The 24,342-nt window shown below is 41.7% G+C and overlaps 1 protein-coding gene across 1 annotated transcript in view; it reads right to left on the bottom strand.

Annotated features, from left to right (window-relative positions):
* Positions 1–2,404: 2,404 nt before the first annotated feature.
* Positions 2,405–24,342, bottom strand: part of LOC139540816 (microtubule-associated protein 1S-like) — a 45,838-nt gene continuing 23,900 nt past the window's right edge. The window contains exons 3-7 of the mRNA XM_071344794.1: positions 15,246–15,328; positions 14,072–14,212; positions 10,559–13,871; positions 6,154–6,377; positions 2,405–6,028 (exon numbers count right to left, since the gene is read on the bottom strand). Coding sequence (XP_071200895.1) covers positions 5,873–6,028; positions 6,154–6,377; positions 10,559–13,871; positions 14,072–14,212; positions 15,246–15,328 — 3,917 coding nt within the window. The 3' untranslated portion in view covers positions 2,405–5,872. The remainder of the gene's footprint in view (positions 6,029–6,153; positions 6,378–10,558; positions 13,872–14,071; positions 14,213–15,245; positions 15,329–24,342) is intronic.

Here is a 24,342-nt window from a genome sequence, read left to right as displayed (position 1 = left end):
ACCACATTGCCAGAGCAAGCATAAATGGGCTTTTACACGGCTTGAAGCAGATCTGATTGAATAAAGGCCTTAACAGTATTATTATTATTCATGTGTTTTTCCCCTGCCAAGCAGTTCTTTAATTTGATGGTTTTTCTCTGGTAGCTAGCCTCCCTCAAGGTCTTCACCTCTGGATGCAGATGCATTACTTTCTCTGGAATGAGTAAAGACCGTATATAGATCAGGGTTCATACACATTTTTGACAGATGGAATTTCATGACTTCTCAATTACTTTTAACTCAATTTCCATGACCGATAATTGGTGTATACGTGAAAAATTATTAACACAGGGACAATGCGCTCTGATTTCATGCACCATCTCCTGCACAAGGCACTTATTCTACTTTTTTTGGGGGGGGGGGGGGGGTTATACTGCACTGTTAGGCTACTGTATAAAACACTAGTTGGATACTGGAGGGTACAGACTTTTGATCCAGCCCTTAAACACACCCGAGTCTGCTTATAAATGTCCTGTTGAGCAGCTGATTTTTTAGAACGTGTTAAGACAGGGGCTGGAACAAAAGCCTGCACACCCAGTAGCTCTCCTGGAGGAGGTACCAAGTCAATGTGCGGGGGTACAGGTTAGTCGAGGTAATTTGTACATGTAGGTAGGGGTAACGTGACTATGCATAGATAATAAACAGAGAGTAGCGGCAGTTAAAAAATAAAAAGGGGGGGTTAATGTAAATAGTCCAGGTTGCCATCTGATCAATTGTTCAGCATTTTTATGGCTTGGGAGTAGAAGCTGTTGAGGAACCTTTTGGTCCTAGACTTGGCACTCCGGTACCACTTGCCATGTGGTAGCAGAGAGAACAGTCTATGATTTGGGTGACTGGAGTCTGACAATTTTTGAGGCATTCTTCTGACACGCCTAGTATATAGGTCTTGGACGGCAGGAAGCTTGTCCCCAGTGATGTACGGGGCCGTACGCACTACTCTCTGTCGTGCCTTACGGTATGATGCCGAGCAGCTGCCATACCAGGCGGCGATGCAACCGGTCAGGATGCCCTTGATGGTGCAGCTGTTTAACTTTTTGAGGATCCAGGGACCCATGCCAAATCTTTTCAGTCGACTGCCTTTGGTGTGTTTGGACTATGATAGTATGTTGGTGATGTGGACACCAAGGAACTTGAAACTCTCGACCCGCTCCACTACAGCCCTGTCAATGTTAATGAGGGCCTGTTTGGCCCTCCTCCTGTAGTCCACGATTAGCTCCTTTGTCTTGCTCACACTGAGGGAGAGGTTGTTGTCCTGGCACCACACTGCCAGGTCTCTGACCTCCTCCCTATAGGCTGTCTCATCGTTGTTGGTGATCGTGGACAGTAAGTTCTCGCATCCATAGCTCTGTCTATGAAGTTGAGAGTAATGATATTCTCCAGCCCTATCCCTTAGCTTTTTACCAAAACAGTGGCGGGGCGCCTGCTTTGCTATTGTTTCAACTGCTGACTGACCCTTTAAAAGGTAAATTCAGATTGAGGCGACAAATGCAGTGTTTACAGTGATCTCGCGAATGCGGGAACATTGCATTTAAAAGCCGCAAAGCCTATATCCCACGATCGGATTGAATCCCGGTGTGGTGATACTGATGGTTTGTTGGGACTGATGGTTTCTACAGTTGTGGCTAGATAGATGGAGTTCAGCTATGGACAGACGTGACTTTACGTAGCATGTTAGAACTAACGCAGCAGGTTAGTAGAATTAAGTTAAGGTTAGGAAAAGGGTTAGCTAAAACACTAGTTATCAACATTTGTTGTCCCGACACGACAACTAAATGTGGCTAGATGGATTACAGCTCCAACTGTAGAAACAGTCAGTCCTTATACTGTCCTCCGTGTTCTGATGGCAGCTCCGCCTCCAGGGCACAGGCAGAACGAATGTGATTGGTTGGATGAAAGCTCAGTGGGCAGAGCGACAGGTCAGTGGGTGGAGTTCACAGGTGAGAGTAAAAAAAAAAAGAAGAAAAAAGAAGGCCGGTTGGTGGTGGTGGATGGAGGGCATTAAACACAGGTTATGACAAACAAGGTCGCCAGTTCGAATCCCAATACAGGTTGTTTTCCGACACAACTAATCACATTTCTAATCTGCTGAAAAAAGGACTGGTGCCCTACCCCTACTGACGCAGTGGACTAGGCACTGGGAAAGGGATCAGAAGGTCACAGTTTTTTTTATATTACCTTTATTTAACTAGGCAAGTCAGTTAAGAACAAAATTCTTATTTTCAATGACGGCGTGGGCTAACTGCCTTGTTCAGGGGCAGAACGACAGATTTTTACCTTGTCAGCTTGCTCTAACCACTAGGCTACCTGCCACCCCAAGTTCACAGGTTCTAATCTTGAAAGTTGAAAGTCAGGGAAACGACGCCAATTAAGCACACACATTTATAAAAGGGGTACATGTATTGAAAAAGAGAAAAAACAAATAGTGAATCAATCCACCCTGTCATTATTCATCTAACCACCACACTCACTTGACACCGCTGAAACAGTCTAATGACATTTTTACAGACACTCAAAGCATTTCCTGGGTGAATTCCAGACACTTGCAAGTGATGTGTGAACCACCAACATATTATGGAAATAGACAAACATACATGTATAGGTGCAAGGGAAAAGAGGGGTGTATAAGTATTAAAAATATAGCACCAAAAACTGAAATATAAAGGCTTTAAAGAAACGATATACCATCTCCCAAAATGTGCTGTTCAATTTGGTTGCCAAAGACTAATAGAACATATTAATCTCAATGGGTTTAGTTATATTGCGGCGTGATTTACAGATATGAACACTTATGTCCATGCAAAGTGCTACGGTCACTTTTAAATTGTGACTGAAGCGCAGGAGCGCCTCAGATTTCGACAAGAGGTTTCTCATTCACCTAGTTTTATTATAATGGGGCAGGGATGGAAACAGAGAAACACAGGACCATTCTTTAGATTTTTTTTTCTTCAAGCGCATCATTTCTATTGATTCCAATGAGCCAAATATACCACTGAACATGGCTTTCAAAATATTGAGACAAGGAGGGAGAATCAATAGGTGGTAGTAGACATTCTGGGACACAGCTTTGAGAACAAAGCCAAGTCATGTTATGAACAGCAGCGGGTGTAAGAGACACACAATATCCAAACCAATGCATTGAGTCCAGAATGTGATATATCGAATGTTGTGATATATGGTGCACACAAATACAGACATGATGGATTGTCAAAAGTTAAGATTAGTATGAGATATTACTTAACTCCACTAGTGTGAAATAGCTATCCAAATAAGTGATCAGTGTCATGCAATCCACTTTCAATCATTTTTGCTCAGACTTATAGCTAGTACCAAAAAACATGCTGCCGTTTCACACTCTTCCATATGACAATGTGAGCTCGGTTCCACTTACTTTGTCCGGCCATTGGCTAATGATATCATGCGAGTAGCCTGTTGCTAATCAAATGATAGTAAGTGATAAAGTAGCCACACCACATTGATATACAGAAAACTCAATTTAGGAAAAACAAAAATAGAATTGATAATGAATTGATAAAAGAAAAACGGATGACATTACATTTTTCTGTATGAAATAATTAGAATGATATGATCTGCCAACATGTGGCTGGCTGAACACACCCTTTTCACATGATATTTTCAAATGTACAAGGTGCTCTCAAAGAGCCATGGCATTTAATTAAATTCAAATTAGATTTTAACTTGTGAGATCTGCATGCTTGTACAACTCGGCATGGCCAAAAAATATAATTTGAAGCGAAAAAAAAGAAGAAAAAAAGTACATTTCTCTAAGAATACCAGTTATTTAACCCAAGTGAAAAGAAAGTTTAAAATCCTTTCATATCCCTTCTCCTTGAATAAAATGAAAATATCCTTTGTAACAAAGAGCAATATAACACAACAAGTGCTTGGTCTGCAAGCAAAGTGGTGGGCATGGTAGTGCAAACAGTGCTGGCATGCATTTGGACTCTGCTTCGATAGAGGCTAAAAGCGTTGACATTCACAGATAACATCATTTACATTCTACTGCAGTTAACCAGATACACAAGCGATTGCTGATATAACTGATTTTCCGTTCTTGTTAAAAATCATATGTTTAGCATTTACTTTAGATCACTTAGGCACAATAATAACCACTCTGTGATAAATGGAATGTACTATCTTGCAAAGTATTGCTAATGACTTCCCTATTAGCATATCCAATTTTGTGTATCCCTCTTCAGTGAAGCTTACCCTCTGGTGCATGTGACATTCAGTGGTCCCGTTGATATGGCATATTTAAGAAACAAGGCCCGAGGAGGTTTGGTATATGGCCAACATACAACGGCTAAGGGCTGTTCTTACGCACAACGAAACACGGAGTGCCTGGATACAGCCATTAGCTGTAGTATATTGGCCATATACCAAAAAACCCAGAGGTGCCTTAATGCTATTATAAACTGGTTACCAACGTAATTTGAACAGCAAAAATATTTTTGGGTTCATACCTATGGTATTCGGTCTGATATACCACGGCTTTCAGAAAATCAGCATTCAGGACTCAACGCTCCCAGTTTATAATTAAAATTAGAGGATGGTGACATCATGCAGCTTCTCTATGATAAAACAAATTCTGGTCTTGAAGAGGGACTCAAATAGAGGTTTGGATACAGTTGGTTTATTAGTGTGGAAATATACTGTACTGTTAACACTTCTTTCAAAGTGCATTTTTTCATGAAATAACTACTCGGTACTAAAACTAATTCAGTCATGTGAGTTGGTACATAAATGACTCAATTGTCTATTGCCTTCCATCTAAAACTACTTACGAGTATTTCTTTAGTACAAATTATTACCTAGTATTTACCAAGCCATTTCATTTAAAAAGACACTGTCAAAAGTGTATACCACTGTATGTGCTCTAGATGAAGGGTTAAAGTGACTGATATGAATGTTACACAAAAATACTGCACATTTCATAATTTCTTGAAACATGGACTTCATTATTTTATCAATGTCAGAGTAATCCTTCTGTTCACATGCATACCATTACCTTCCGAGACATTGGCGATCTCCTTATAATGTTCATAGACCGTCTATGAAACTCAAAATGGGATGTAGAAACATGTCGGTGTCCTTCAGTAAGTGCTGAGGTCTCGGCACGTCTACATGTGCCCCAGGAGACAACAAAGGTCCCGTCTTCACCTCCTCTCACACACCCTCTGCCTTTTTTCGTTTTTGACGGACATCCTAATCTATTGTAACACTGATTCTCTCACTGCGGTCCCCTTGTCTGTGGAAATTAATAACTGTGCAAATGGGTGCAGGGCTAAATACACAAATGAAATGCTATACGGATTAAATGATTCATCGTTAAAGGAAAAACTCAGGAGTTCAGCCCCAAGGAGGCAGAGGGTTTCCTACAGCTGTCGACTAGTTCTCTCTGGGCTGTTGTGGATTTGGATCACAATTACCTGGCTGCTAATAAGAAGTGTGAGGAACTTCGATTAGTATTGCCAGTCTTCTAAGTCCACCTTGCCTAGCATTCATAATGAACAACCTTTCTTCATGTTGGTAGACCAAAGACTCTTGGACATCTTCATGTTCTGCCTTCATTTCCATGGTATAGATGTACCCAGGCAAAGATGGGAGTGCTTGCTGGAGTCCGCTCTATATTAATAAGATTGAAAGGAGGAAAAAAGCCTGCTAATCTACCAGGCTATACTTGATGCATGCTAGGGTGGGAAATCGTCAGTTTAGAGGGGGGAAACGAGTCCATCACAATTTACGAGAAGATCAAGTGAGGGAGATCCTTTGGTGGATAAGAGTGCAGGGATCTGAAGATTCGTCTTGTTCTCTCTCAGAACTCCACTTTACATGCAGGGAAGGTCTCTTCTTGCATGGCCACAGTGCTGTTGCTGCCCAGCACGGTAATGCCCAGCTCCCCCTGCCTCTCGTGGGTCTCCTGGTACCACTCATGCATCGTCAGTGAGTCAAAAGTGGGGATCAGGGTCACCTGAGAGTGGAAAGGTAGACAGGTAAATAAAAATGAGAGCATGAGTACATAGAAGTAGACAGACTTTTGTTGACGTACTACAAATATGGAAAATGAGAAATAAGAGGAGAGGGGGAGAGGGTGACCTGCACATCGGGCCAGGCCGTCTTCCCCTCCAGTAGGGCATCAAGAATAGGTCTCATGACAGACTCCTTCAGGTGCTCATTGCCACTGACGATGTAGCAGGAGGAGCGCAGGCGTCGGAAGAACTCTACGTCAATGGTGGTAGAGGCACAGCCAGATGGGAGATAAGCCAGGTCCAAATAAACTGGGGCCCCTCCAGCTGCACTGGCCTTGCTGCCCACAGAACCTGTAGGACACAAAGCAGAGTTAGGCATCACACAATGTACACAGATTGTACAAAACATTAGGAGCACATGCTCTTTCCATGACAGACTGACCAGGTGAAAGCTATGATCCCTTATTGATGTCACTTGTTAAATCCACTTCAATCAGTGTAGACGAGAAAGCTGTTCATTGACTACAGCTAGACGTTCAACACCATAGTACCATCCAAGCTCATCATTAAGCTGGAGGCCCTGGGTCTCAACCCTGCACAATCGGGTCCTGGACTTTGACGAGCCGCCACCCCAGGTGGGTAAGGTAGGAAACAACATCTCCACTTCACTGACCCTCAACACTGGGGCCCCACAAGGGTGCGTGCTCAGCCCCCTCCTGTACTTCCTGTTCACCTATGACTGCGTGGTCATGCACACCTCCAACTCAATCATCAAGTTTCCAGACGACACAACAGTAGTGGGCTTGATTACCAACAACGACGAGACAGTCTACAGGGAGGAGGTGAGGGCATTCGGAGTGTGGTGTCAGGAAAACAACCTCTCACTCAACGTCAACAATACAAAGGAGATGATCGTGGACTTTAGGAAACAGCAGAGGGAGCACCCCCCATCTACATCGAAGGGACAATAGTGGAGGATGTGGAAAGTTAAGATCCTCGGCGTACACGTCACAGACAAACTGAAATGGTCCACCCACATAGACAGTTTGGTGAAGGCGCAACAGCGCCTATTCAACCTCAGGAGGCTGAATAAATTTGGCTTGTCACCTAAAACCCTGACAAACTTTTACAGATGCACAATTGAGAGCATCCTGTCGGGCTGTATCACCGCCTAGTACAGCAACTGCACCGCCCTCAACCGCAAGGCTCTCCCAGAGGGTGGTGCGGTCTGCACAACGCATCACCGGGGGCAAACTATCTGCTCTCCAGGACACCTACAGCACTCGATGTCACAGGAAGGCCAAAAAGATCATCAAGGACAACAATCACCCGAGCCACTGACTGTTCACCCCGCTATCATCCAGAAGGCGAGGTCAGTACAGGTGCATCAAAGCTGGGACAGAGAGACTGAAAAACAGCTTCTATCTCAAGGCCAGCAGACTGTTAAACAGCCATCACTAGCACAGAGGCTGCTGCCTACATAGAGACTCACTAGTCACTTGAATCAATTTCACTTTAATGTTTACATATCTTACATTACTCATCTCATATGTATATACTGTATTTTATACCACTTATTGCATCTTGCCTATGCCGCTCGGACATTGCTTATCCATATATTTATAAATTCTTATTCCATCCCTTGAGATTTGTGTGTATTAGGTAGTTGTTGGGGAATTGTTAGATTACTTGTTAGATATTACTGCACTGTCGGAACGAGCACAAGCATTTCGCTACACTCGCATTAACATCTGCTAACCATGTATATGTGACCAATAAAATTTGATTTGATGAAGGGGAGGAGACCGGTTAAAGAAGGATTTTTAAGCCTTGAGAGACATGGATTGTGTATGTGTGCCATTAAGAGGGTGAATAGGCAAAACAAAATATTTAAGCGCCTTTGAATGAGGTATAGTACTAGGTGCAAGGAGCACCGGTTTGTGTCAAGAACTGCAACGCTGTTGGGTTTCTCACGCTCAACAGTTTCCTGTGTATCAACAATGGTCTACCGCCCAAAGAACATCCAACCAACTTGACAACTGTGGGAAGCATTGAAGACATCATGGGCCAGCATCCTGTGGAACACTTTCCACACCTATTAGAGTCCATGCCCTGACGAATTGAGGCTGTTCTGAGGGCAGAAGGAGGGTGAGGGGGGCAACTCAATATGTGACCGACCGGCTCGATTGTCTTATGTAGCAAAATTTGTAATGGATAAAAGTAAAAATCAGAGCTATAAAATGGTATATCATACACTCCAGTTGAGAAACAATGGAAAAGTAATTCTGCATTGAAAGTTGATAAACTTGTTACCTCAACATTTGAGAAAATGGCCCTTGAATGTTTTGGTACACCTACTGGAGAGCTCTTCTTTGTCTACACCCATTCAGCATCATTCACACCCTCTTAAGCTTTAGCCCCACCTATCTCCTTAAGGATTCACATGTGAGGCCATGTACTAAACAACCAAAGACTTCAAAACAATAGCTGGTTTATTCTACGTGTGTGTTGGAAATTTTTTATCTGGATTGCCAGAGTGTTTTTTATTTAACCTTTATTTAACTAGGTAAGTCAGTTAAGAACAAACTCTTATTTACAATGACGGCCTACCGGGGAACAGTGGGTTAAACTGCCTTGTTCAGGGGCAGAACGACAGATTTTTACCTAGTCAGTTTAGGGATTTGATCCAGCAACCTTTCAGTTACTGGCCCAACGCTCTAACCACTAGGCTACCTACCAGGTTCAATGATGTCTAGCCTCTTGACGCTAGGGGTCATATTATTATATATTTTTAAAGAACGTTCCCAAGGTAAACGGACTATTTCTCAGGTCCAGATCGTAGAATATGCATATAATTTACAGATTAGGATAGAAGACACTCCAGGGTTTCCAAAACTGTCAAAATATTGTCTGTGAGTATAACAAAACTGATTCTGCAGGCGAAAACCTGAGAAAATATAACCCGGAAGTGATATATATTTTCTTAATTCTGTGTTTCCTGGCCAGTCTTTCTTCCATTTAAAGAGGTATCAACCAGATTCCTTTTCCAATGGCTTCCTCAGGCTGTGACCAGGCTTTAGACATAGTTTCAGGCTTTTATTTTGAAAAATGAACAAGATTTTTCAAAAGTAGTCAGGTGTCCTCTGAATAGTACCTGCGCGCCAGAGGGGAGCTCTCCATTTTGCTTTTCTCTCTTATTGAATAGGTTATGGTCCGGGTTGAAATATTATCGATTATGTTTGTTAAAAACAACCTGAGGATTGATTATAAAAAACATTTGACATGTTTCTACGACCATTACGGATACTTTTTGGAATTTGTCGAACGGAACAAGGCTTTGGTTTTCTGAACATAACACGCAACCCAAATGGCATTTTTTTGTGATAAAAGTAATATTTATCGAACAAAAATAACATTTATTGTGTAACTGGGAGTCTCGTGAGTGCAAACATCCGAAGATTATCTAAGGTAAGCGATTAATTTGATTGCTTTTCTGACTTTCGTGACCAAGCTAATATAAGGCTAACTGTTCTAGCATTGATTGCTACACTCACAAAAGCTTGGATTTCTTTCACTGTAAAGTATATTTTCAAAATCTGACATGATAGGTTGATTAACAACAAGCTACGCTGTGTTTTGGTATATTTCAATTGTGATTGCATGATTATAAATATTTTTAGTAATATTTTTGCATTTGGCGACCTGCAATTCTAGCGGTTGTTTAGGAAAGTGATCCCGTAAAAGGGATCTGTGCGCAGAGAAGCTAGCTAACATTAGGCTATAACCAGCAATGCAAATGGCTCTGAGATATGAATAATATTACTACACAGATCATACACCTAATGTTAGCTAGCGAGCCAGCCAATGGTTGCCCTTAGTTTGAAGATGTATAAAGCACCTGTCTCCAGATTACAACAGCCTTCTGCGTTCTCTTTTCGACTACATCTGCATATTTGCAATCAAACGCCAGAATTTTCTCCATCTCCTTAGCTATTATACTCCAATTTCACTCATTTCAAAACTCGGTCCTCCAGAAAGTGGAGAGCAACACTTACGCAGTTCTACTATGTGATATCTTCCAAAAAAGACATGTTAAAAAGGATTACCTACACATACTGACCAGCTCATGTTATAGACAGAAGTATACTACATGGCAGACCAATCCGAACTCATCTCTCGGCATGTCCAGCCCTCTCATTATCTCAGCCAATCATTGCTAGCAGGAAGGGTGCTAATTTTTTCCGTGGCTAAACCAACTAGGCTCGTAATTTACCAATTTTATTCGTATTTAAGGCACATGAACGTTCACATGTTCTAGAAGGCATTTCTGCCAAAAAACGCATTTTGATTAAAGCATTTACATTCAAATGGCTCTCCTGTGAAGTAGTGACGCTCGACATACGCCTAGTTTCCTGAAAAGAGTCACATATCTAGAAGGGGTTCCTAATGCTTTGTAAATTGATTTTAGAAATCAAGTAATAAAAGATTATCAAATGTCATCGTTCTAAGTGTAAAACATGGTCTGTGCCTACCTGAAGAAGCTGACCTTGCAGTCCCAGGTCTGGAGCCATTAGTGGAATTGCGGGATGAAGGCCTTGTGTCAAGACTTGAGGTGATCTTCAACGTACCAGTTGTGCTGCCAGTCTTGGTCTTGTTGTTCAGAGTCGTACTGGTGGCTGACGTTAACCTATGAGTGACCCCAGCTGGTTTCTTGGTTTTTGTGACGGTGCTCTTTGAGGTCTTGCTTGGAGCATCAGCCTCAGGGTCAGCCATGCAGGCACCGGGCTGGGGCGGCAAGGGTGGCAGGTCCTTCATTGGGGCTGGGGGAGGGTCCTGAGAGGAATGTTGAGCTCCCCTGTTGGAGGAGTGAGAGCTGGGATGGTCGTGTGGATGGTGGGGTGGGAAACTCCCAGAATCCTCATCAGAGTCCATGTCTGCAGTGATGGAGGGGCAGTCTTCAGTCCCTGGGGGTATGTCTGAATCTGTGGCTGTGTTGAGGGACTCACTAGCAGATGTGGGTGGAGTCTCCTGACCTTGTGGCGAATGTCGATCACTATGAATGACGCTTTGTGGCTTAGCTAGCTCCTGGGAGTGGTCGCTGTTTTCTGATAGTTCTCGAGGGCTACCTGTCGCTAGCCCCGGAGACAGATGCTGTTGTTGGTTTTCTGGGGACTTCGGGTGCTGGAATTCACAAGGTGAGACCAGGCAGAGGTCGACGTCATGGGGAACGTCGGGGAGAAGACCCTGAAATCCAGTAAGGCGTTCCTCTGAGCCGTCCCCTGGCGGACGCATGTTATGACATGTCCTCAAAGGTAAGGACATCCCCATTTTGGGGTCAGGATCAGCAAAATGCCCATTCGAGTAGGACCTGTCCATATGGTCTCCCTTGGGTGACTCATCAATAGATGGGAGCACCTGATCAAAAGACACGGAAAGAGACTCATCAACTTCTGTCGAGTGTGGGGAACCGATTTCAGCAGGCATAGAGGTAATATTGGGGGAGACCGAGTCCGGCAGCATGAAGGGACTCGGTGTCAAAAGGCTTGATTGCTTCTCCTGGGACGATGTAGAGTTCTCTAGGTTCCCCCTCAAGGAGCCTACCTCAGAGTTCCTGCAAGAACCCATAACATGGCAGTCTTCAAACCCAAGGCTAGGCACCCTTCCCCCGAGACTACTGTCCTCACCAGAGCCCTGAGCATCCTCTTCAGATGATTGGTGGAAAGGGGTATGCCCAGCGCTATTAGGGGCTGAGTCAGCAGGGGAGACCAACTCTAAAGTCTTCTCATCTGAGCTGGCACATGCATCTTGTCCATTTCGCAGGGCCCCATCAAGAAGCCTGTATTCAGTTGGTGTGATATCAAAGTTCACACTGCGGTCACTTTTAGGAGTTTTGGCAAGAGGTGAAGTGGTTCCCAGGGCCTTCTCTGGATTTGGGAGTGTCTCCATGCAGCGGAACTTTTCTGGACTTTCCAAGATGTCACCCTTCTCTGCATTTTCTCTTGATCCATTCTCTGTTTCAGGTTGCACCATTCCTTCATTGTTAGCTATAGTGCTCACTTCAACAGCAGTCTTTTTCTCTGACTCTCCATTTTCTGCTCTGAGCTTCTCGAATTCCGCTGTCATGTCTTCAGGTGTTGACATCTTAGAACGATCAGCATCCCCTTCAGAGGCTTTTTGATTCTCTGTCTTTTTACTCGTCTTTGACTTTCCCCCCTTGTTCAATGAGTCTTTCTTGGGGATTGCATCCTTCTTCAAAGTTCCATTCTTGCCTAAGGGCTTTTTTGCTTCTGCGTTTCCTAATGAAGGTCCAGCTATCACTTTTTTCACATCCTTGCTGACAGGTTTTGTTGGTTTCTTCTCATCTGGCTTGATTTCCTTCTTGATCTCTTTCTTTGGATCAGGTTTGACATCTTTCTTTGGTTTAAGACCAAGAGGTTCTTTCTTAATTTGTTCTTTCTTTTTCTCCACATTTTCATCCTTTTTGGCAACACCTGCAGAGGCTCTCTCATCCCTCTTTTTGACTTCTTTTTTCTCATCCTTTAAAGGTTCTTTCTTTGTCATAAGCTTTTCAGGCTTTGGAAGTCTTTGTTTAGCATCCCCATCCTTCAATTTCGACTTCTCATCCCCTTCCTTCTTTTCTTTAGGAGCAATGTCACTTGGGCCCTTGGGCTTGGTCTTCACGTCTTGTTTCTTAATGTCCCCACGTCCAAGTTTGTCCTTCAGCAAGGCACTGCTAGGTCTTGATTCCCTGGGAAGGGACTTAAGGCTCTCCCGACTCTCTGCACGTTTTGGTTGTTTATCTGATTTGGATGCTTCAAGGTCCCTGAGGCTCACGGCGGGGTGTTTCAGGAATTCTAGATGCTTTACTTTGTCAAGTCCTTCAAGAATCTTGGCCTGTGGAGTACACCCAGGGAAGAGAACTCGAATGATCTTCTCTTGAGTACTGGCAGGATGCCACACCAATAGAGCACAGATGGAGACGAGGCAAGGCAGGGGTATCTCTGAGCCTTTCATGTTAGATCCATTGCCGGGCCAGTTCTTCATCAAAGCCTCAAGCTCTTTACTGCCTTTGACTGGGTTAAGAACATACAGCTCTAGACGACCAACTCCCATCTTCTGGAAAAGTATAACAGGCTCAATGGTGGGTCCATTTGAGCGACTAAGAGGCTCTGGATTGATTGTTAGCCTTTCAAGGTGCTGCAACGTGAGTGCCACCTGATCGCAGCTCCGCAGTTCTTTGGGATCACCCTCGAATGACTTCAATCTCTCTGGAGCATTAAGGAAAACTATGCCAATATCAGGGGAAATTAGATTTTTCATCCAGTCCTCATTGATCTGAGAGTCGGCAGACTGTTCATCCTCCAGTTCTACCACTTTCCTTTGGAGAAGACTGTTCACCCCTGGAAGATTGTCAGTGCCGATGTGGGTGAGGAGCAGGGAGTCAACTCTGTCCAGATGTCTAACCAGTTTCCAGAAACAGGAGCGTGGATCGGACCCTCCGTTGACCAGGATGTTGAAACCGTTAACAGCAAAGAAGGCAGAGTCTCCTCTCCCACCTGGAAATACGTAGCAGCAGGGGCGGGAGAGTTTGAGGAAGCCCACAGTACTGGGGGGCTCCAGCAGCTCAAAAGAAGACTGTGGCTCCAGGGACTCTGAGAGGTATTCTGTGAACTCTTGCAGACCTTCCATTTCAGGTAGCACTGATGGCAGGTTTGTTTTGATGTCAATGAAGTCTTGTAGGTTGTGTTTCTCCAACACTGAGTTCTTCCACACCCCAGTGTTAGGACAACTCAGCGTGAGGCTAGCTTTTTGTGTAGGGTCTGCCGAGCTCAATAACTCTCCAATCTATTCAAAAAGATAGAATGGTTTGATGTAAAATCACTTGACCAGCTTATTAATAATGCTTTGAATTTAGATAAAAATCTGTAATTTAGAATATACACTGATTGTACAAAACATTAAGAACACCTGCTCATTAAGAACATCTGCTATTCCTATGACAAATGTCTGGTATACTCCGTGTATATTACAGTAAAATAACTCACCTCTTCATCAGCAAATATCTGAATGAAGTCACTGAGAGAGAAGCATCCTGTTTGTAAGACCAGGTCTCCTGCCTCTTCGACACATTGTCCAGCAAGAACCAACAACTTGTGGCGAGACACATCAGATATAAGCCGGCGCACCTAGGGAAATGGAAGGAAAAGTAGTCATGAAATTAAGCTCCATTTAGTAGCCTATACAATTCCAAATAGGGCAATAGTTTAGATTGTGCTTAGTGTCACTGACAATACAGAGAAACAAGGCCCCTCATTCAAGTTTATTTTTTTTTTTTTTTACAGTCTATAATATGATAAAAAGGGAACATGGCAAGATAAACCTTTCTTCATCTTGATCCAAATTACGTGCATACTAGCCAGATCGGATATAAAAAAAAGTCTGCCCACAATTTGTTTTGGTGCCTTAGGCCACAATCAACCCAGATGCTGATTTCAATGTATAGCCTACATACATTGTTATTAAGTGATCAATAAAAAATGATCATGTGTTAACATTTTCATGATAAAAAAGGCAGCCCCTCAAACTCCATGGTAATATTCTATTGTTACAAAAATTCTCAAATTCCTCATCCCCCTATCTTTTCCCAGAGAAAATATTTCAGGAATTACTGTTTCCATACTCTTTACAGTACTAAACATACTGCAAATGTTGTTCAGCCATGACATTGAAATAATTCCTGAATTTACCAGCAGATATACTCATACAGAATGAGAACGCAAAAGATTATTTCCCCTAATATTGAATGCATTCTGAAATATCGGTGAATTAAGCATCACAAGCATTAGCTGACAAGCATAGGCTGAAGTAGATTGTTGGTTCAAATGAGGAAGGTTATATTTCATTACAGCAACGACAGGATATGATTTCCAGTATGAAATGAGCGCCAGATGGCAGGGCAGAGAACCGTGTAATGTGATGGCAGTGTGTACTGCAGGTGTCATCTGAGCAATTGGATCCTTTCCATCTCAGGACAAAGCAATTGTTATGCAAAGCAGAGCATACCTTAGTAAATATCCTATTGTCATGCTGAACATAGTTTATATTCCAGTATTTTAAAATGAATTTGGACTACACAAAATAATCCTTGAAACCGAATTAAGACTTCAACACCGGGGTCTGACATTCAACAGTGAGAGATGTAGCCTAATTAAGTCTCACCTCTGAGCAGACCAACTCATGGGATGGGTTCCCCACCACCTTGGTGTCTAGAATGTCTCCACTGTGCTGCAGTGTCCTCTGGCCTATAGGGAAGGAGGGAGAAAGTGGTCAGAAACCTGAGAGTGAGGGAAAAGGCTCCATGGAGGTAGGGGTTAAAATATAACCTAGGCTGTTCCTTTAGACCCGACAACAAGGGGTACTGGGCAATAGTCTATGGATTGTTTACAGACTACACTAGAGACTGATGGTTGGAATGAAACCATCCACATAGGCCAATGGCCGTATGCTATATGTGGATAGTTTGGAAATAACAGATCCTGCATCCACTAAAAAGGTAAAAAAGTTGGGAAAATCAATGTCAAAATATATATATATTTTTTTACAGTAAACCGATTAGCAGATGTAGATCACTTCACTTCACTTCAGCTCAATCAATCAATCAATCAAATCAAATGTATTTATAAAGCCCTTAGTCTATGGTGTAGTCTGTTAGTCCAGACCAGCTCACAGTTAGTCTTGACCACAGCCAGAGAAAGATCCGTGTCAGCATCAGAAACAACCAGTCTATGGAATTGAATGCCTCTGTAAAGCGAGAGAAACAATGCTGCTCCAGGGCTTGATTTGAACTTTTTTAGCCACTTATCACCATTTTATTCACCATTGAATGATGCAAGGAACCACCTTACAAAACACAACTCATTACCATCTTTTTTACCATACAGAATCAGACAACAATGTAGGCTACACTCTGCCTATTGGCTTCTATGCATATTCAAGCCCATCTCAAATTACAACACTGTTAAGGCTCTCCTGGAGGATGGTTGGCCACCATTGGTTGCCTATAAAATATTGCAACATTACATTTACAACCAAATCTTTATAAAATAATTCCCTATAAAAAAGATCTATGAGGCTGATGCAACAGATCAGACCGTTTAGCTTAAAATTATAACGTTTTATTTCTTCATATTATAAAGGTCAACAATGCGCGCATTAATGTGCCAAAATGCATTTAGCGGCGAAACACTGCTCTCAAAACCGCACCAGATGCACAATCGTTTATTTTTTACATATTTTTTACCTTTATTTAACTAGGCAAATCAGTTAATAAACCAATTAGGCACATTTGGGCAGTCTCGATACAACATTTTGAACAGAAATGCAATGGTTCATTGGATCAGTCTAACACTTTGCACATACACTGCTGCCGTCTAGTGGCCAAAATCTAAATTGCGCCTGGACAGGCATAATACATTACAGCCTTTCTCTTGCATTTCAAAGATGGTACAAAAAAAAGGCATATTTTCCTTCTTTGTAATATATTTTACCAGATCTAATGGGTTATATTCTCCTACATTCATTTAACATTTCTACAAAATTCAAAGTGTTTCAATTCAAATGGTATCAAGAATACGCATATCCTAGCTTCAGGTCCTGAGCTACAGGCAGTTAGATTTGGGTATGTCATTTTAGACTACATTTTTTGGGGAAAAGGGGGCGGCTCCATGAACAAACTCTTATTTACAATGACGGCCTACCCCGGCCAAACCCGGACGATGCTGGGTCAATTGTGCTCCGCCCTATGGGACTCCCAATCACGGCCGGATGTGATACAGCCTGGGTTTCATGTGACAGATTAAAATATGTTAGAAATTAAGAAAGCGGGGAGATCTAAAGATGCATCAACTAGCATGGATTACTAATATGTCTAGGATTATGCCTTTGTATGCTGGACAATAAAACAATTAATAAAAAAATGAAAACCAATATAACATGAGAAAAATGCTGGTTTCAATTGCATATTAAGTGTTTATAAAATAATACATTCAACAGTATGGTCGTATTTTGGCTAGGATAGGTTACTTTGAAACAGGCTAAGACATGCTTCATAAAATGACATAAAACGTACAGGGTTTAAACAACTAAGTTTATGGTTAAATAGTTTCAAAATTCTGACCGCCTCCGCTCAGATTCAAGGTGGGTGATCTCCACCTTGAATCTGTGCAACAGGCACTGTCCTTCACTCTCAGGTCTTGTGATCATTTGAATGAACCGTGCCTCGAGCATGTCGACAGAATAAAGCCTTTAGACGTTAATGTTAATTATCCTTCATTATATTCGTCAAACATGACGGGCATTTAGCCCATAATTATGTAATAACAAATCTAAGTTTGTCCCCATTTTCTGGCGCCTCATGTCCTCATGTGTTTGGACAATATGCATATCTACTACACTGACATGAAAGCTTTTTTATTTATGTACATGAAAAATAGATTTGAATATTATTCCAATGTTGGCCTCTCTGATCCAATTCTGGTCGGAATAAAAACATTTTTTTTACTTGTCCATTTAAAATGTCCAACTTAAATCTATATTCTTCTTGTCCAACAATTCTTATTTAATTTTTTTTACTTTTCCCGGACAAGAAGACAACAGTGAATGTCAACCCCTGTGCACAGTTTGAGGCACAGAGCTTTGCATAGCACAAAGATAAACCCTGGGCTTGCAGTGTGACTAACTTTTAGTGCTGGTCTGAAGAGAGAATAGGTCAAAAACAAGGCAAGGCATTGAAACCAGACAAGGCTGAAGCAAAAACCAAAACATGACTTACCAGTAGTTAGAATGTTCTTGGTAAAAAAAGAGAGACATACATACAATAATGCTATTAAACTCAAGAGAAACAAAAAAGGCAACACTTTTAGAATATCATATTTTTTGTTTTAGTCTATATTTGTTTAGAATTCTAGTTATAAGCAGGCTTCAAAAGCTGCAATGCCATGCCCGAGGCTATTTAGGCTGAATAAACGACCTGTGAGTCAAAATCCTACTGCATCACATGACAGAATACAGTGGTATTCACTCATGTGCTGCACCCAACAGCATCCCCATTTAACCTACAATTTTCCACACCGAATCCCAATCATTATTAGAGGGTCGGCGTGGGGACTGTTTTATGACTGGGGTAGTGGAGCTACATGTTCTAAAAGGTAAAATAATCATGGAAGGCCGGCAGAAATCAAGAACTATGTTTTTTTATGGGTTCTATAGGTAACACACACTGTATGGCTAAAAAGTCTGTGGGAGCGAGAGAAAGGACTGCCAGTGAGATAGTTCTGCTTTGAGGTTTTCCTTCTAACAGTATGAACATTTACACTGCAAAAGTTCCGTCACTTACTACACTATGTCTGCTATATGAACAGCTCAAATGCACATTAACCAAAAGCTCAGTAGATCAAAAAGTGAGTGGACAGTTACCCAAAAACCCAGCACAGGTTGTCAGTGTGGATGGTCCAGCCAGCCAAGAAGGGAGATTTAGAATGTAATTGTTGCTTGCTGTAGTCACACGTGCTAGCAGGTATTGAGCCTCTTATTGAATTACCACCCCATTAGGGAAGTAACTATGGTATATTAGAACATGGAGATCATAGTGCTCAGTCACTAAATTATCCAGTGAACCAATCATTGACCACTGTCTGGTAACACCTACCCCGAGTACTGTACATGATTGCGTAATTATATGAAGATAAGTTGGTCATTGGTTATCGCCAGTCCCCTGAACATCACTGAAGTGCACAGAAGGTAGTTGTGGACAGCATTGAGAAACCAATGTCATTGGCGTATCAACTTCCCACCCTTGTCATTACCCTAGTCAACCCTATTTGCTGTGCTGAGAGAAGAGGAACCATTCTTTCCAGTCACTAGAACATGTGTAAAAAGCGACATGCTCAAAGAGAGGGCCTCAGCTCCAACCTTGACCCTTGTGTAGAGACGAAACCCAACACATGAGAAAGCACTTCCTTCCTGTCAGCTAGTCGAGCTACGACGTTGCTACGGCAACAGCTGCAGAGGCTATACACAGCCAGAGAACACAATAGCACAAAGGAAGCAAAGGATTAAGTTGAAACAAATTATCTTCATTCTATTTTGGAATGATTCAACAAGGCCCATGACCAGATCGTGTATATAATGGTCCATCAGTGTGAATCTCACAGAGAACAGATATTAGTTGAATCCATGAATAACTAGAATTATTTAAACAAAAGGCTTCATGACTACCAAGGTTCAGGACAACCACAGCCCTTTTCTCCATATGTGCTTCGTGTCTGGTTGAGCCCTGTCCTATCAGAGATGTGCCCCCTGCAGGGAGAAACTTGAGCGGCACACTGGGCAGCATCCGACTCCCCACCAAGTGAGACATTGTGCAAATGAAAACCAGCTAAACTGGACTTTTTAGGATTACCCTACAACAAAATCCACGCTCCGTTCCCCTCATCCCCCTGCCCTCTTTGACATCTCATCTTTGATGGCTCCATTTGCCCTTCCTTCCACTGTCAGGTTCTTAATGTACACAAACACATTGCAATGTATCATTCTGTGCTGCTGGAAAAGACAAAGCTGAAAGCAGCCTGAAATATTCACAGCGATATGGCTGAAAGGAAACAGAGCTGGATGGTTCCAGTTTCTGCCTTTATTCTTCAACTGGATGAGTCAGACCGCAAAGCAAAGGTAGAACAGATTTGAAATCAGGATTTTGAAAGAGGAATATCTTTAAGATTCTGCCATATTTCTCTTCTGGCTTCTTTCTGAGGTGAATTGTCATTCTTTTTTAAGGTTTGCCATTTGCAGGTGTATCCAAACACAACGGACCATCCCCCATCCCATGTGTCTGCAGTGCACGCTCCCTGGATAGAGGGTTTTAATCTGAGCTGTAAATCACAGAAGATAACCAGGGCAACCCCCCCCCCCCCCCCCCCCATTCTGCAGTAAAATAAATAAATAAATACATTTAAAAACCGCAATATTTTGGACGCAATATTTGCAGCATACTGCAGGTTATACTGCAATATGACTGCACCATTTTTTCCTAAGTGCAATAATTTGTCAAACAGTAAAGTGCATTATCCTCATGACTCCTGTAATAAATGTGTCTGCGCTGCCGCTGCACCCAGCTGCTGGAATGAGAAAGCCTCTCACAAAATACCTCTCCCCTTCATGCGGCTGCTTGCTTCCAGCACACCAATTCCTGCCACGTCACTCAAGCAGGCAGCACAGTTCCTAGCTGTTTACATTCTCTCAGCATGCTATCAATGCATAATGTCAAAATATTCTTCCAAAACAAGATTGACGCTCCTTTCCACGTTGCTTCTTAATGTGAATCCACGTTTGCTGTATTGTACTATTAGTTTGTTTGTCTTGCTCTCTGCAAAATACTAGTTAGCAAAATAATACTAATCGCTAACTAGCTAGCAAAGCAAAGCAAACATCAACTCTAATACAGGTTGCTACCGGTGGTGGTGCAGACCTAGGATGACCACCCAAATGCAGAACAACATGATGATTTTGCGGAAAAAGTGTAACCCCCCCCGGAGAGCCTTACAAATGACAATTTTTCAAAGGATGTACGGTCAAATATTGAATATCATTATAGAATATGCATTAAATGCATCCTCAAATTGCAACGTTTGCCTATTGTCTCAATAACATTTTTAATAACTTTAAAAAATAAAATAGGCATACCTAACTTCAAAAATAAGCCAGGGCATCATCCCTGTCAATCGTGAATGATAATTCTTAGTTTTACCAGTGAAATGAAAAACTGCGTCTGCATGCCAATAATTTGATCTCAATCAGTTTAATGGGAATATGCATTTAGATCTTCTTGAATGACTGTTTCATGAGCAAATTAAAGCAGATGGTGTGAACTATATAGCCTTCCTGTATTTTGTTTCAATCAAAGCAGATTCTGCCTAGTGTGCGTGCTAACCATCCTAAAATATCCTAGGAAATGAGGTGGTGTTTTTGTTGTAACATTATACTATTGTTGTGATCTTCCAAGACATTGATTCAGCTTTGATCTAACTTTCCTAAATGAGCACCATTGTGAGATGGCGCTCCGGCAGCACTACATCCCTGCAGTCCACTACACCGACTGAGCAATTGAAGCATAGCCTACTGTTGATGCAGAAACGAGAGACTACGTGTGGCTACATTTTCATTTAGATATCATTCAGACGAACTACATGGCAATGATTTTGAGATGCAAAGACTATTATAAATTAAATGAAACTGTTCAATGAAAATGTGCATATGAAAATCATAACTGGCACGCAGATCGGTAGAAAGATAAATTGGCACTCCAAATGGAAAAGGTTGCGTACACCTGTTGTAGCCTATTACCGGAAACTTCAGGAGCATAACGGCAGAATCTGTGAAGGCCAGCAGCAGCGGAAGGATGGGGGTTGGGAACAGATTTTTTTGTTCTAGTTAGGCTCTTGATCTCTGCCTCTGTCATTTGTATCTTAATTATTTAATCAAACAGTGTGCTTACAGCATCAGACAAGCTCAGCACATATAGTGGATTTAATTAAAAACACGTGTCTATATGTGGAAAAATACATGTTTTCAAATTTGGTTTTCAGATTATTTTTTTTAGGTCAGCATGTGGTTAGTGCAACATTATGTTCTGAATCAGAGAGCTACCTATATTCTAAAATCTGTCTAAATGTATCTATTCAAATTTGTAATTAGGGTCCCCTTGGAAACACTGACCAAGACTTTGGTTCCTAACATGTCATATCTCCTACCTGGCTTTTTTAATTTGTTGTTATGTCAAACACCAACCATAGAAATATAATAATTATTCAAATGTTATCATCCCAACAGTTCACCCAAGTGCTTTGATAATGCCAAAATAATGGAAACACTTGAGTAAATGAGGGATACAAAGTATAATTAAAAGCAGGTGCTTCCACACAAGTGTAGTTCCTGAATTCATTCCGCAATTAACATCCCATCATGCTTAGGGTCATGTATAAAAATGCTGGGCAGGCCATTATTTTGGCTACACCCCCAAAGAATGACAATGCTCCCACCCACAGGGCACAAGTGGTCAGTGAATGGTTTGATGAGCATGAAAACTATCAGATGTCATCAGATGTTAACCCAATTTAACACTTATGGGGGGATTTTGGAGCGGCGCCTGAGACAGCGTTTTCCACCACCACCAACAAAACACCAAATGATGGAATTTCTCATGGAAGAACGGTGTTGCATCTCTCCAATAGAGTTCCAGACACTTCTGGAATCTATGCCAAGGTGCATTGAAGCTGTTCTGGCTCGTGATGGTTAAACACTCTATTAAAATACTTTGTTGGTATTTCCTTTGGCAGTTATCTGTAAGTCAAATTGCAATCGCAATATTTGGTTGAAAACATAAATAAATCACAATTAGATGTTTTGCCCATATTGTGCACCCCTATTTGAAAGCAGTTAGCTGTCCACATTAAAGAGGGTCACTTTCTGTAGGTATACGTTTGTTGTTTATATATCTATCTATCTATCTCAAAGCACACTTTTACAATCGAGATATCTGATATGGCTTTCAAATATGGAGCGCACGAAATGCGCATCGCCAGTGCAATAGGCCTCATTGCAAAGTAGGAAATTACATTTCCTCTTTGATTAATACATGGATACTAGCAATAGTTGTTCCATTTACAGTTAGCGATCTAGCTAATGTGTTTTGAGTTTGCACGTTGTCAGGCGGTGAACTAGCACAAATTGAATTATGCCTATGTAATATTTGTGCACAAAGATGGAAGCAAATTCATCTCTATTGAACAAAAAAAATCTAGAGCCTTATTTGACAGTAAAAAAGAAAAAAAAAGAAGCTTAATTGTCAACCCAAAATTCATGACAATCACTGGATTAATTTATTTCTTAAATATTTATTTCCTGGATATCTTTGGAACTTAACTTTTATATAAGAGAGAAATAATATTTCAAATGCCATCTGTGGTCTCTTACACTTCTCAATAGAGCATTGTGCATGACTTTACAATGACATTATAGGATGATTACTCCTATTTGTATTAGTGTGTGATGCTGTGACTAAGGCTAGGACGGATATTTAATAACCGTGTAACTGACTAATGGATGAAGACCACCATGAAAATAAAACAACCGTCGAACCCGTTTAAATAGGCCTACATTAATGTTTTATTAAATTAAATTTTCATGTAGATTACATTTACCTAATAGCGGGAGTGTACCCCTAGTAAATAAATAAATAAATAAATAAATACACAAAAATAAAACAGTTTACAAGCATTTTTTTTTGCTAACTTAGTCTGTCTACATCTAAGTTCAAGAGCAGCAGTAAAAAACAATAGCGAGGCTATATACAAGGGGTACCGGTACAGGGTCAATGTACAGAGACCCCGATTAGTCTAGGTAATTGTACAGTGGCAGGAAAAAGTATGTGAACCCTTTGGAATTACCTGGATTTCCGCATAAAACGTGATCTGATCTTCATCTAAGTCACAACAATAGTAGGTTGGGAAAAGTATGTGAACCCCTAGGCTAATGACTTCTCCAAAAGCTAATTGGAGTCAGGAATCAGCTAACCTGGAGTCCCATCAATGACACGAGATTGGAGATGTTGGTTAGAGCTGCCTTGCCCTATAAAAAAAGAATTAATTAATTCATTGTGAGTTTGCTATTCACAAGAAGCATTGCCTGATGTGAACTGGAAAGAGTTACAAAAGTATCTCTAAAAGCCTCGATGTTCATCAGTCCACAGTAAGGCAAATTGTCTCTAAATGGAGAAAGTTCAGTAAGACCTTTAGACAGGTCAACATTCACAAGGCCGCAGGGTCAGATGGATTACCAGGACGTGCACTGCGAGCATGCGCTGACCAACTGGCAAGTGTCTTCACTGACATTTTCAACCTCTCCCTGTCCAAGTCTGTAATACCAACATGTTTTAACGTAGACCATTTTAAAAATATCCTACAGAAAGGATTTTAAGCTAATACGTTTTTGGGGAAGGACAAATGTGATTTGATTGTGTCAAGAGAGATGTGCTGCAGGCGGCTTTGATTGATGGGTCATTTTAGGTGGGTGGGTGTGCGTGTATGACTTCACTAATTCTCTATGTCCATCCAGAAAGTTCCCTAAAAATAGGCCTAGCCTGTCTGGACTTCATCTCTTTTAAATCAGATAGAAATAAACTGTCTAGTTGCAGGGTCAGCATGTGTGTGTGAGGATTGGAATGACGACAGGTGCCAGCTTTGCGTTTCCTCTCTTATTAAATGGA

The sequence above is a fragment of the Salvelinus alpinus genome, chromosome 16 (assembly GCF_045679555.1).
Source record: "Salvelinus alpinus chromosome 16, SLU_Salpinus.1, whole genome shotgun sequence".
NCBI classification, from domain to species: domain Eukaryota; kingdom Metazoa; phylum Chordata; class Actinopteri; order Salmoniformes; family Salmonidae; genus Salvelinus; species Salvelinus alpinus.
The sequence above is the reverse complement of the archived record's forward strand: the minus strand, read 5'-3'. Positions and strand labels throughout refer to the sequence as shown.